Source organism: Trichoderma asperellum, chromosome 3, assembly GCF_020647865.1.
Source record: "Trichoderma asperellum chromosome 3, complete sequence".
Taxonomy (NCBI): Eukaryota; Fungi; Ascomycota; class Sordariomycetes; order Hypocreales; family Hypocreaceae; genus Trichoderma; species Trichoderma asperellum.
Window position 1 is genome coordinate 4,227,027 of NC_089417.1, and position 12,510 is coordinate 4,239,536.

The 12,510-nt window shown below is 50.6% G+C and overlaps 4 protein-coding genes across 4 annotated transcripts; 2 read left to right on the forward strand and 2 right to left on the reverse strand.

The window, feature by feature from the left end:
• Nucleotides 1-27: 27 nt before the first annotated feature.
• CHS1 (Chitin synthase, class 1) lies at nucleotides 28-3,891 on the reverse strand. Its single transcript, XM_024900194.2, has 3 exons — nucleotides 3,130-3,891; nucleotides 535-3,045; nucleotides 28-472 (listed from the first exon to the last, which is right to left on the reverse strand). The coding sequence occupies exons 1-3, from the start codon at nucleotides 3,199-3,201 to the stop codon at nucleotides 335-337; spliced, it is 2,721 nt and encodes a 906-aa protein (XP_024760503.1). The 5' UTR covers nucleotides 3,202-3,891; the 3' UTR covers nucleotides 28-334.
• A 377-nt stretch (nucleotides 3,892-4,268) lies between these two features.
• Nucleotides 4,269-4,811, reverse strand: TrAFT101_005986 (uncharacterized protein). Its single transcript, XM_066127628.1, has 2 exons — nucleotides 4,708-4,811; nucleotides 4,269-4,646 (listed from the first exon to the last, which is right to left on the reverse strand). The coding sequence occupies exons 1-2, from the start codon at nucleotides 4,782-4,784 to the stop codon at nucleotides 4,517-4,519; spliced, it is 207 nt and encodes a 68-aa protein (XP_065983741.1). The 5' UTR covers nucleotides 4,785-4,811; the 3' UTR covers nucleotides 4,269-4,516.
• Nucleotides 4,812-5,151: 340 nt separating this feature from the next.
• On the forward strand, nucleotides 5,152-7,528 carry VRG4 (GDP-mannose transporter into the lumen of the Golgi). The gene is made up of 4 exons (XM_024900238.2): nucleotides 5,152-6,170; nucleotides 6,263-6,353; nucleotides 6,407-6,775; nucleotides 6,845-7,528. The coding sequence occupies exons 1-4, from the start codon at nucleotides 5,913-5,915 to the stop codon at nucleotides 7,282-7,284; spliced, it is 1,158 nt and encodes a 385-aa protein (XP_024760504.2). The 5' UTR covers nucleotides 5,152-5,912; the 3' UTR covers nucleotides 7,285-7,528.
• A 1,993-nt stretch (nucleotides 7,529-9,521) lies between these two features.
• Nucleotides 9,522-11,933, forward strand: TrAFT101_005988 (uncharacterized protein). Its single transcript, XM_024909848.2, has 2 exons — nucleotides 9,522-10,245; nucleotides 10,311-11,933. The coding sequence occupies exons 1-2, from the start codon at nucleotides 10,194-10,196 to the stop codon at nucleotides 11,540-11,542; spliced, it is 1,284 nt and encodes a 427-aa protein (XP_024760505.2). The 5' UTR covers nucleotides 9,522-10,193; the 3' UTR covers nucleotides 11,543-11,933.
• The last annotated feature ends 577 nt before the right edge of the window (nucleotides 11,934-12,510 follow it).

Below are 12,510 nucleotides of genomic sequence, written 5' to 3' on the forward strand. Positions count from 1 at the left end.
CGCATATTACATAGAGAACGAAATGAACACAGTCAGATCATTAATCATTGAATAGATAGATTTCCTTGTTTCCTCTCTAATATCCTTTCTCTCTACTCAGTAGGCGCACCGCAAAAATTTCTTCCAAACTATCTGCAAAACTTTTTTTTTTCGTCTCAGGTCGCCTATTCCATCCCGTGTGAACAAAGAAACATGCTAAAAACATTAATGCCTTAATAACGTTACAAGCCAAGGTATATCTGTATATGAAATAATTTGTCTACTAGGCAACCCGTATATTCCTGTAAAACCACAGCCGCAAACTCTCAATCGGGGTCGCAAACGACCTTTTAATTTATCTTCTAGCGAAGCAGCACATAAGACCCGTCTTACCCAGGAACCAGAGGAACCCGATGAAGCGGACGAGAGACAGCACGGCGGTAGCATACAGAAGGAACTTGAAGAAACTGGCAGTGCGGCTGGAGGCAGATCCCTATAGTAGTTGTTAGTTATCAGAAGCATTATAGGAGAGGTCGTATCAAAGAAGCTACTTACCACAAAGCCGACTTGGCTAAAGCTGTCGGTAGTGACACCGATGATCAGAACAATGTTGGTAAACAACCAAGAAACGACCAGACCGGTACGGAAAGACTTGTAACCGTCTTCCACGTCCTTCTTCTCAATCTCTTCCTCCTCCTTGAAGGGAGCCAGGGCTCGTCGCACAGTCTGTTCGAACTGACTGTCGATATCCTCTTGCTCCTTTTCAATTTCTTCGACAACCACTTCGTTCTTCTCGCCCTTCTGGACATTGGCAGACGGAAGAGCTTCAGCCTTATCGGAACCCTTGGTACCCCAAGACACATCGTGCCAGTTGTTGAAAGCATAGACCATGAGAATGTTGATGTAGGTCGACATGAGCAACAGATAGTGGGGGAAAGAGTGGAACATGTGCCAGGGATCGAGATACAAGAAAGAAGCAATGAAGTAAAGACCGTAAATGGTAATCAGGGCGATAATAATGACACCTGCGGCACTCGCACCGAAGAAGAAACTCTTGACAAAGTCTTCACCGTTGTCAAAGTTGATCTGCTCGTCGAGGGGTGTCTTGAACGCGCTGACGACCAAGAAGACGGAAAGAACCAAAATGTAACCCTGAATCAAAGCAAAGACCATGAAAGAAGCAATATAGGTGAACTTGGAACCCTTCGGTCTGTTACCCAGAGCGAGGATGAACTGCAAGATGACGAATGCAAGATAAATGTATTTCAGAAGCGTGTTGACAATGGGTGTCGCGGTATCTCCAAATGGGAAAGCGTGATGCTCATTGGTGCTGTTAGACGGAATAGAAGGAGTACCGACAAGGTCCATAATGACAGTGGTGGTAAGATAGTAAGAAGCCAGGGAGAACCAAGAGAAGATGACGTTGAGGAAGTTGTAAATAAGCTGGATGTGCAAGAAGAACATGCGGATGATGTTGTGACCACTCTTGTACATTCGACCGAAGTGCATCAGCGAATACAGAGAGGCAGCAAACGAACCGTTGAGCCAACGACGACGCTGACTGATGAATTCGGCAGCACCTTCTGGAACATCAGTCTCACCCTTGGCAGCCTTGATGTAGGTCAAGTGCCATTTCTGGCCAGCTTTGGCGACCAGCTCGAAACAAAGAATACGATCTTCGGCCAAAAACATGTTCTTCTTGAAAATGTTCATGCCGTCGATACCCTTCTTACCAAGAATCTTGGACAGCGTGTGATCACCATGGAAATACTGCTCCAGAGGGCGTCCCATGATAGCTCGGAAACGATAGGCAGAGAAGGCACCGGGCAACACAGAGACGTAGCCGAAAGAACTCTCAAGGGGCTTGTCAAGAATATTTGAAATCTTGTACTCAAAGTTCTGCACGGCGACCAGGGGGTTGAGCAGCTTCTTGCCGCCCTTACCCAACATGGCGTGAATCTCACCACAAGCACCACCAAGATCCTTGTCGTTGTAGAAGCCCTCCCACAAAGCCAGCAGCGAACGAGGGCTGGGCTTGGTACCGGCATCAAGAAGAATACAGACTTCGGGGTTCAAAATTCGGCCAAAGGCGTTGAACAGCCAACGATGGGAGTTGATCTTCTTGGTGTTCTGCTGTTTCAAGCAGAAGATGAACTGAACAGGGGGCAGGTTTTGCGCATTGTCAGCAGAAGGTCGGATGAGCTGCTGGTTGGGCGTGACGGAAAGCTGACTGGTGTACTCAAAAATGTGAGCGACGGTTTCCTTGCCGTCGACATCCTTCTTGACGACACCATCCTGGTACACACCAATGGTGGCGAGCACGTCCAGGGTGTTCTTGTCAGCCTTGTCGATACCGTCAAAGACGAAGCAGACGACAATCTTCTGCCAGGCGGGACCTCCCTTGTTCCAGAAAGTCGACTTCTTGAGGTTGACGATGTCTCGGATGTTTTGCATCACACCGTGCAGAGTTCTGGCAAGCAGAACCTTATCTTCGTTGTAGTACGTAATGGCAATAAGAAGCTCCGTGTGACGGTTATACATTCGCGGCCGCAAATCGTAACCGTTCTTCAAGGTGAAGTCATTGGGATCACAAGTGGCGGCCGTGTATCGCATCTTGATAAACTCCTCGTTGCCGCCTTCGACATCGCGGTACTTGGGCTCAACCGCGTTCTTGATGGCACTGGGCACCGGGTAGTCGATACTCAAAACGGAGCCCTGGACAAGCTTGACCTTTCTGGTGTTGTAACGCTTCAGACCGCCACCAGCGGGCTGCTGCTGTCGCTGAACCCAGCTGTCGTCATCGTTATCATGGACAGTTGAGGCAGGGCGGGGGAAATCGTATCCCGGGCCCTGGCCGTACTGGTTGTAGCCATTGTCGCTGCCCAAGCCAGGAGTGCCGATGGGTGATGCTCCAGGGGCATAAGACTCGGTGAGACTGTAAGCTGAGACAGGACGGTCGGGAGGAGTCCCGGCACCAAGGCGATCATGCTCGTAGCCATGCGCGCCGGGCTCGTTCAGCAGATATCGTCCAGCTTCTTCCTCTTGCTCGTGGGGGGGCAAGTGATACTAGAGAAAGAGGAAAGCGTTAGCCAAACCTTGCTTGACCTAATCTCGACGTCGTCCTTGGGCCTTGTTTTGGTGGCTACTCACGCTACTGCCTGAGGGAAGATCCTGTAGCGGGTGTCCCCCGCCTTGGCCACCGCCGGCACCGTTGTATGCCATGATGGTCCTATTTCTAAAATGGTATCAAGACGACGGCTGTGAAAATTGTAATGCTAACGAGCGTCTTCGGTGGATTGTTTGTTGTTCGTAAATCGTGTCTAGTTGGCTCGCGTATGTCCCGACGGGCAAGGTACAATGGGGGGACGAAAAAAATAGGGGACCCCAAAGAGAGAGAGAGGGACAAGAAAAATCTATTGAGCTCAATGCCAGCTTTGTTTGCGGAAAGCAACCCGACCCCTAACGATACGAGCAATGAGGCACCAGCCTCGAACGATGGGACTGAAGGTTGGGGAAGATGGAAGAGCGAGAGTTGACGACGAAGCCTGGTGGGCTGAAAAGAATAATAAGGGGAGGGAAAGGCTCTCGCGAACGATTCAGGAGATGCCCCAAGTGCTGCGTGCTTCTAGGATCTTGTTTCGGACAGTACGAAATGCATACAGTGCCCGGCCTCTGGAGCGATGGCCCAGAATAGGGGAGACTAGACGCTAAGGGGCCTCGAGGGGGGAGCTGAGCCACCGCACCTGCACTGTACAAGACTTCTCAAACAACAGGCGAGCATATTCGCTGGGCATCCTTTGGGCTAGGCCGCCTTATCAGCCCCGAGTTAGCGTCTGCGGTGAGACAGCCGCAGCGAACACTCGCTGTAAGACAGAGAAAACCAGCGCTGGAGCTCGAGGAGAACGGCCGGAGGCAGCAGAGTATCACCTGTCGTCATCACGTTGCCCCTCCCTTTTATGCAGGAGGGTCCAGCAGCTTCTCGCGTTGCATTTGCCTGCACCTCCAGAAACAAGATTTCCTTGTTGCTGGACACCCACATTCCAACTCATGGCTCTCGCCACAAAGCCGCCGGAAATTTCCAGCTGTCGAGGCTGCCCAGATGCTGAAAGAGCTCCCCTATGCTCGCATGAGCCGCAAAAGTGTCAAAATCTCGTATGGCTGTGGGCAAAAAACAAGGCGGTATCCGCTTTTGAAAGCCCGGCCCTGCAATAGCACCAGATGCTGACATCCAATCCCTGGAGCGCGGCTGACTGCGTCCCACTGTCTGCTGGAGAGCGACGTACAGTGGCTGGCACTGTACACTCTCGGCTGGGCTCACTAATAAGCGTGCGCTCCTTATTGCAGCCACAGCAGTTGAAGAAGCTATATTTTGCGTATATTAGCATCATTCCGGCTTCTATATTGCATTGATTCCATCTCAATATCACTCCCTCCGTAACCGATATTCCTCATCCGTGCCCCATGCTTCATGCTCCATGCTCCCTCATTCGCGTGCTCGGGAGCACAGCGATCCGCTAGCCAGCCCGTAGGGCTCTTCTCATCTCATCACGACAAGGCCGTCCTGATCGCTACCAAAAATAGCACAAGCCAACCTAGGCTGAGGCCAATGAGATCTGTGCGTCCGCAGCACTGTGGAGGCGGTGCAGCCACAGTCCGTTTCTGTTAGACTTGCGTTCTACGCGTTAATGGCAAGGCTTTCTGCTGATCTTATTTTTATACCGCGCTTACAGTGCGAGATGCCTGGGCGCCGAAGACGCTAGCTCATGGCTAAGCACAGGCCTGCTGAGGCTTTGCTGTAGGCACATGCTTTGTAAAGTTTGCGTGCCCGTCTTCTAAAATATCCTTTGATCTACTGGAGATGGAGCCAGACTCCGCATCATTGTACAGTAGGTAGCACGGCAAAGCCCGTCGTTTTATGAGTAATCATCCACTGGTGATGTGGCAGACAATGGCTTCGGTGCGGTGCCCTGCGTTGATGCCGGATCTCAAAGGCGTCGATGCCCGGCACCTCTCCCAGGAACCTGCAATAAGGCATTTTCCGCCTCCCGCAACCTAGGAGCCACATGCCAGCTAATATTAATCTGCCAGTCTGGGCGATTAGGTAGATTCAATTTGCGCCGGCCCCACTGATAATTCTGTGGACGCTCCAATCCACCAGCACCCTACGCACATACGAACCTATGTATGTAGGTACTGTACAATAGAGACGCGATATCACAGTCAATACCCGTGATGCGCGAATAGGCCATTCGCAGAATACTACCTACTAGCACTGGCCTATTCAGAGGCCCAGCCGGGCCACAGGTGGATGCCCTGTCCGTGCCAGATGCGATTCTGCATCGTCACCCTCGCTATCTGAGGATAATGTCTTGCGCCTATCGGCCAGCCCCATGCCTGGCGTTGCGTATCACGCACTCCGAACGTCCAATCGCCACCTTGCGAAAAAGTCCTCAGTTTCTCGTACGGAGAATCTCTGGACGCCAGAGTGGGAGGCGGTGCGTCTGTGTCGCTAAACCCCTTTTGGCCGGGTTTGCCCCACTAAGGGATCGAGATGAAATTTGCCAACCGCAGACAAGATTTGTTCTCCTGAATTGCATGTACGGAGTTAGGAGTATTAGGGAGTACGTGTCTGTGCCTGGCAAAGAGCGGTCTTCACAACAACCTCACGCCCGCGCGCTTCTTGCATAGTCTTCATTTCTTCTCTTATTCTAGAAGAAGCCTCTCGTTTGACCCATCTTCCTTTTCTCCCTTCCGACGCAGATCGCGCCATCTCCGCCCCCAGAGAATTTCGCGTGGAACCCACCCTTAGCGACTCTGTCAAGCCAGCCTCTCGTTTCACTCTCGTCTTCACCCTCACCCTCACTCTCATTACCGTTCCCTGTATCATTCCTCATCGCCTGGCTGTCTGAGCGTCTGTAGCGTTGGTCCTCACAATGTCAGACAAAAAGAACGACGATTATAGCCACCGGGACGCCGAGATGGGCGACGGCAGCAAGGTCGAGACGGCCTACTCTCGCTCGCCCTCGCCTCGAATGGCTGCACCAACTGGCTTTAGCTTGTCCAAGATCGACAACAGCCCGGGGGCATCTGTGCTGGGTTACTGCTTGGCTTCCATCAGTATGACTGTCGTCAATAAATATGTTGTGTCGGGCTCCTCATGGAACATGAACTTTTTATATCTTGCTATTCAGGTAAATAATCCCCCCTGCCATCCCCTAATCCCCTTTTTGTTTTTGGCATTTCTTTTCCTTCGAAAAATGACCATTTGCTAACTATCAAATAGTCCATTGTGTGTTGTGTTGCTATTCAGGCTTGCAAGCAGGCCGGTCTTATTACCAACCTTTCTGCATTTGACGTTGAGAAGGGCAAAAAATGTCAGCTCTTGTTGTTTGATATGTTGATTTACAGAGTTGCTAATTTTGTACAGGGTTCCCAATTTCTGTTCTGTTGGTTGGTATGATTTATACTGGCGCCAAGGCTCTTCAGTACCTCTCTGTGCCTGTGTACACCATCTTCAAGAACTTGACCATTATTGTTATCGCCTACGGAGAGGTGCTCTGGTTTGGTGGAAGCGTCAGCCCAACTATTCTCCTCTCCTTTGGCTTGATTGTTTTCAGTTCCATCGTTGCCGCCTGGGCTGATGCCGATGCTGCTGGACGTTCATCAAAGGCCTCTCAATCCCTTGCCACCCTGCAAGTCGGCTACACCTGGATGGCCCTGAATGTATTCTGCCAGGCTGCCTTTGTTCTCGGTATGCGCAAGGTCATTAAGAAGATGGGTTTCAAGGACTGGGACAGTGAGTGTTTTCTTTTTCCTAGATACATACGCCGAGATATGATAACAAATGCTGACTATCCTCGTACAGCCATGTTCTACAACAACTTTTTGACCATTCCGGTCCTGATTGTTGGCTCTCTTCTGCTCGAGGACTGGTCTGCTGATAACCTGGCTCGAAACTTCCCCGCGGAGACTCGAAACAGTCTCATCATCGGTATGATCTACTCTGGTCTGTGTGCCATCTTCATTTCATACTCGTCTGCCTGGTGCATTCGTGTAACTTCCTCTACCACTTATTCGATGGTGGGAGCCCTGAACAAGCTTCCTATCGCTGTCAGTGGACTTATTTTCTTCGATGCCCCCGTTACTTTTGGCAGCGTGTCTGCCATTATCATTGGTTTCTTCAGTGGTCTTGTGTATGCCTGGGGCAAGATTCGCCAGACGGAGAAGGCCAAGATGTCGCTTCCAGTGACCAAGCCTGTCATGAGTGCCAGTTCTCAGAGCAACAACGACGCATCAAACGCGTAAAGCTCTGAAATCAATAGACAAAAAAGACCGACGGTGATGGAAAAGGATGGTATAGGATGGGCAGTGGAGTTTGAGTATTTATGCTACCATTGGGAAGTTATAGATTTTTGTGGGATTGTACTCTAGATATATCCAGCCAACGTGCGAAGAGGTCAAGATTTAATGATGGCAGTGTTCTTGTCATGATAATTACGATTCTTTTTTTTTTCAAGACATTTTAAGACATGATCAATTTTCTCCCGTGTAAAGAAAAACCAGTTCAGGAGTAGCCGGTGGAAGGAAAAGGCTTCCTCGCGTCAGAATGCCACTTGATAAGATAGGTGCTACTAATCCAATTAAACTTCACAGAGACCAGTCTTCGTACCTACGAGTATAGCAAGAGCCGGTGAGCATTATGCAAACGCTTCAGATCGGATAAACAACTACGACGATTACGCCCAAGAGTGCCTAATATGGTATATCTGTAACAAGCTTGTTCCAAAAGCGCGCATTCTCCGCTGCAATCAGGACATTGCCCATGTTCCAGAACGAAGGATCTGCACGATTCCATCTGGTCATATTTTAGAGTTGCAATTCTTCGTACTGCCGGCCCACGTAATTCGTGTCTATCTGCAGGGCTTACCTACTATGTACTGATGTATAACATGAGACTGCTAACTACTAAGATTTGCGGTGAGATTGACTCTGGACGCGAATTTGCAGGGCGAAGATAACAATCCAATCATGCTTGGCCTTAGTGCATATATACTTCGTATTCCGTACTCTGTATATGGAATGAATACTCTATACCTTACCTGGTAGGTAGGCGACGATAAGTCCACGAGTAATACTACTTGCACGTGCGAAACGTGCGCGTCTCTAGGCCACACCACCCTTGCTCGAGGACCGTTCATTTTACGAGTTGTCATGCTCAACCATGGCGGGGAGCGAGCGTGATTTGCTGGCATCGGCAAATTGTTAATTTACGGGGAACAAAACTTGCTGTAAGTGTGGCATCTTAGCTTGGAGCCAAAGTAAGCAAGGGATTGACGGAGGGAAGAAGAAAAAAAAAAAGCCAAGAAAACAGCTTCTTTTTCTCTTCCTGATTTCTCTTTCCTGGTGGATCCTTTCACTAGGAAGATGCCTGCTGCTTGCCCTATAGCGATTGTCTCTTTCTTATCCCGTACTGTGCCACTGCAGCGTTCGCATCGAGAAATCTCGCGCAAGCAGGCCAATAGACGAGAAGTCATTGGATCCGAGGGCGGCTGGGCTGAATCAGTGGAAAACGTCTTTCGTCCCACGGGGGCTGCGAGGCGCTGCAGGTAGCGGAGTCGCAGGTTGCACCGGGCGGTTCATCCACTGACACGCGAGATCTCTTCGTCTTTTTTTTGCCTACAGTATTTCTGCCTCTGTTATTTTACCTGAGGCCCAGGTTCCCAGCTGCAAGGCTCGTTTGGAGGGATAGCCGGCGGCAACAAGCAGCGAATTGACCGCATTACGTGTCGACGGAGCAGAAAAATGAATCAAATACGGAGTACATGCCACTTGCGTATACGTACTCTCTTCACCCTGGACACCCACTACGGGCTCCGTACAGTAGAGACACAGCACGGCAGTAGCGGATCGAGTGTCAAATCATGGCGGCGAGCCTCTGGGTGTACAGTACATGCAATTAGAGAAAACTCGTTAGCACGCCCAGCCAGCGCATTGTCGCGAATCTTATTGCAGCGAAATGTATGCAAGCCAAAAATCCACAACGTCGCAGCGGCCAGGCATTAGCGGACGGAAAACAAGCAGGCAAGGTCCACCCTCGTTGTGGAATGGACCGAGTGCTAGTACAGAGTCAAGATAGTGCTCGTCGCAGTGCGACTCGGGCTAACAGCTACTAGCAGGTGGTAAACAATAGTGGCGCTGCAATGGGGGAGCGGAGGCCACGGTGCGATCCCACAGTGCCCGGACGGTCCCTCCCAGCGGTGCGGCGCCCCACCGCGCGCAGCTCCCGCGGCCACTCAGCGCCGCTCCAGCGCCTCCCACAGCCCCTGGCACCGGTCCAAAACAGCCCAAAACAAGAGGCTGTTAGAGGGCCCGCCGGCACAAGATGCACTGTGCGCGGGCGCTGCGAAACGCAGGCGGCTAGGCCCCAAGCGGCTCTAGCTCCCTGACGCTGCCCCTGGCGCCAGAAACGCCCCCCCATGGCCAAACCGGGGGGCCCATCTTTCTGCGTTCTTTGCTTTGCAGCAGCATTCAGAAGGGCAAGCTTGGCGGGCAGGGCCCTGTAGAAGCTCGTGGTGCAGCGTGTCGCTCTGCCGTCCGCCCCAGCCAGCGCAGGTCCTTCTTTCGCTTCTCGCCCAATCCTCCACTGCGCCCTCTTTTCTCGCCTTGTCGAACGACAATCAGCACAGAAAACACCGAGCGTGCAACGAACCCGGAAAGCAGCTGCAAGTCTTCTCTTCCGTTCGTTTTCTTCATCCTCGACTGTCGCCAAGGCCGATTATGTCGTTCTATTCGTCTTGATCCAGCATCTTATTGTTTACCACTCACGCTCGCTTTTTTTTTTTTAAATACCTTTTTGTTCTTTAATTTTTTGGATTCGTTTGTTTGAGCTAGACTCAGTCCACTCCTTTCTTCCAATTTCCCGCGGTCTTTCAACTTCTACCTACGCTACGAGACAAAGTGCTCGTTTCCTTTGGCCGAAGACAGCTACTCGAATATTATCACGAAGGAGAAAAGAAAAGAAAAGAAAAGAAAAGAAAAAAAATATCAAAATATTAAAAAGTCCGGACATCCAAGAGCTTCCTGTCGACCAGTATTGTCTGCTGCATTTGCTCGACGCCCTATCGTTAACGAATCCGATCTGAACGACCCTATCTTGTCACTGTGAATCACCGAGCGCTACTATTTTGCGTATTGCCACAAAGGAATCGCCCAAGATGGACGCGACCTCGTATCTCGTTGCGAGGGACATTTCGGAACTGCATGAAGGTGAGGGATCTCAGAGGCATGGACGCATGCTGCTCTCCTATTACGGCTACTAATGTCTATCCCAGTGATGAAACTGGTCCCAAGATCAGGCGACTGCGTTAAGTGCGATGACACGTCCAAGCTTCAATGCCCTTCTTGCGCTTCCAATGAGAGCTGTCAGTTTACAGTTCCGCTCGATTGCACGCAATGTCCTACGTCCTTCTGCGCGCCGAATGATACGCCCTCGACCAGCAGCGGAAAAGGTGGCGGCAGCGGCGGCCCAAGCGCAGGCCCTATCGCTGGTGGTGTCATCGGTGGTCTTGCTGCCATTGCCATCATCACTTACCTTGTGTGGAGATTCCTAATCAAGCCCAAGAGACAAAACACCCAAGCGGTCTATGGCGCCGAAGAGGGCGCTCCTGAAGGCAGCGAAAAGAATGGCAACCGAGTTACGCGCCGCGGATCGACACATACTGTCCATTCCATTGCCTCGACCGTTCTCACCCGCGCTTCCAACATTATCCAAATCGCCTACATTCCCGGCGTCACCAACCGAGCCACTCCTACGTCGCCCAATGTTCTGGTCCCCCCTGTTCCGCCGATTCCCATGCATCATACCGAAGGATACCGCGATTCTGAGGCTGATCCTCACTTCTTTGTTCCCGGCAACTTGCGAGACTCGACATACTCCGGTATCTCTGCCTTTTCGGACCGAACTTCATTTGCTCCTCCTCGCTCTAGCGTTGCATCTACCATCTTTGGTGGTGGCAAGCAGCAAGTCCTGACTCCTGCCCAGACCGGTATGCGTGCCAAGCCGACAATGGTGAGCGTCAAGTCTGGTTCAAGCGCCCCCAACACTCCTCCTATTCCCAACATCGACTTCGACAAGTTCAATGCTTCCAAGCACCTACGACCTACGAGTGCGGCAAGCAACTTTAGCGTTGGATCTACTTTCCTTAACAGTGCCAACACCGTTACCCAAGCTCGCGCACAGGTTGTCAAAGTGGGAGGCTCTGGACTGAGAATGGTGGAGATTGCCTCCAAGCCTGAGGCTAACACATCCTCCACAACACTCGGCAACAAGTCACCAGAGACAACAACAGACAGCGTGACTCCACCTACGAGCCAAGGAGATTCATCAAAGGAAGACCAGGGTCCGTTCTCTGATCCTCCAGAGGGTGATTCCAGCCCCAAGATCTCCGTTGAAGCCCCCTCTTCGCCCAGCAGAGAAAGGGCGGCCACCAAAGAGGGTGAGCACACAGGCTCTCAGAAGCGTGACACCAGCCCTTTTGGTGATGAGCATGAAGCTAAGGATTAATTAAATCCAACCTGAGGGCCTTTTATATATGTTGATTCACACGAGTCAATGACGAGCGTGGTGAGGGGGGGTTTTTCTTTGTCTCCCTCTTTATTTTTTCTTTTTCTATACTTTTCGTGTTATACTTTTTTGGAGACCCCTGCTTTCTTCAGCGACGAGAGAATATCTTAGTTACGGGTTTATGGCGTCTTTTTTTATATGGGGACAAAATGTCGCAGGGATTGATATGACAGATGGCGGCATGGATTTTGAAGCAACAAATGGTGACATCTTTTTGTGTGCTCGATTTTATTTATTACTATTTTGAATAGAAAACATGACTTGCTTGGCAATTGTGCTCTATATGTGTGTATGTGTGAGAGAGAGAGAGAGTGGGAGAGAGAGAGTACGTGTGTGTGTATGTGTGTTCAAATTCAATATGCCAAGCTTGGTTTCTCGTAGATGAACTTAGCATTTAGACTTGTGAGTTAGTGCTGGAGCTCGTTGTAAGCCAAGATGCCGATTGTAAAGTAGCAGGGACAACTCCGGAGCAATAATCCTCGGACTTGCCCGACTTCAATCTAAAAGCAAAGTGCGGAGAGGTTGATTATAGACAAAAGAGGCGTTGCACGTCAAAACTAGGTAGTTGGTAAGCCGACTATGGCCGATAGGCTGCTCAAGTCTCTGAATCTGTCTGGCCCCTTGCGTTAAGACGACTTATAGGACGCCACCACGCTGCGCGTCAAGACTATTCAACGCCCCTTGCGGGGTTTAGATCATGGCATACATAGATGGGCAGCTAAATCGCCCTCAAGCAGTCTATAACTCTTTAGCGTTTCAAAAACGTAAGAATAAGATGCCATGTCTCGAAAGACGCCGACATGCTTCAAAGTGGCTTCAGAAACCGTTAGATGGCGTGTGAGTTTTGTGCAAGAGAGCGGGGTGGGCAAGTAAAAATTAGTTTTTGACGTTTTGCCTAGAACAAACAA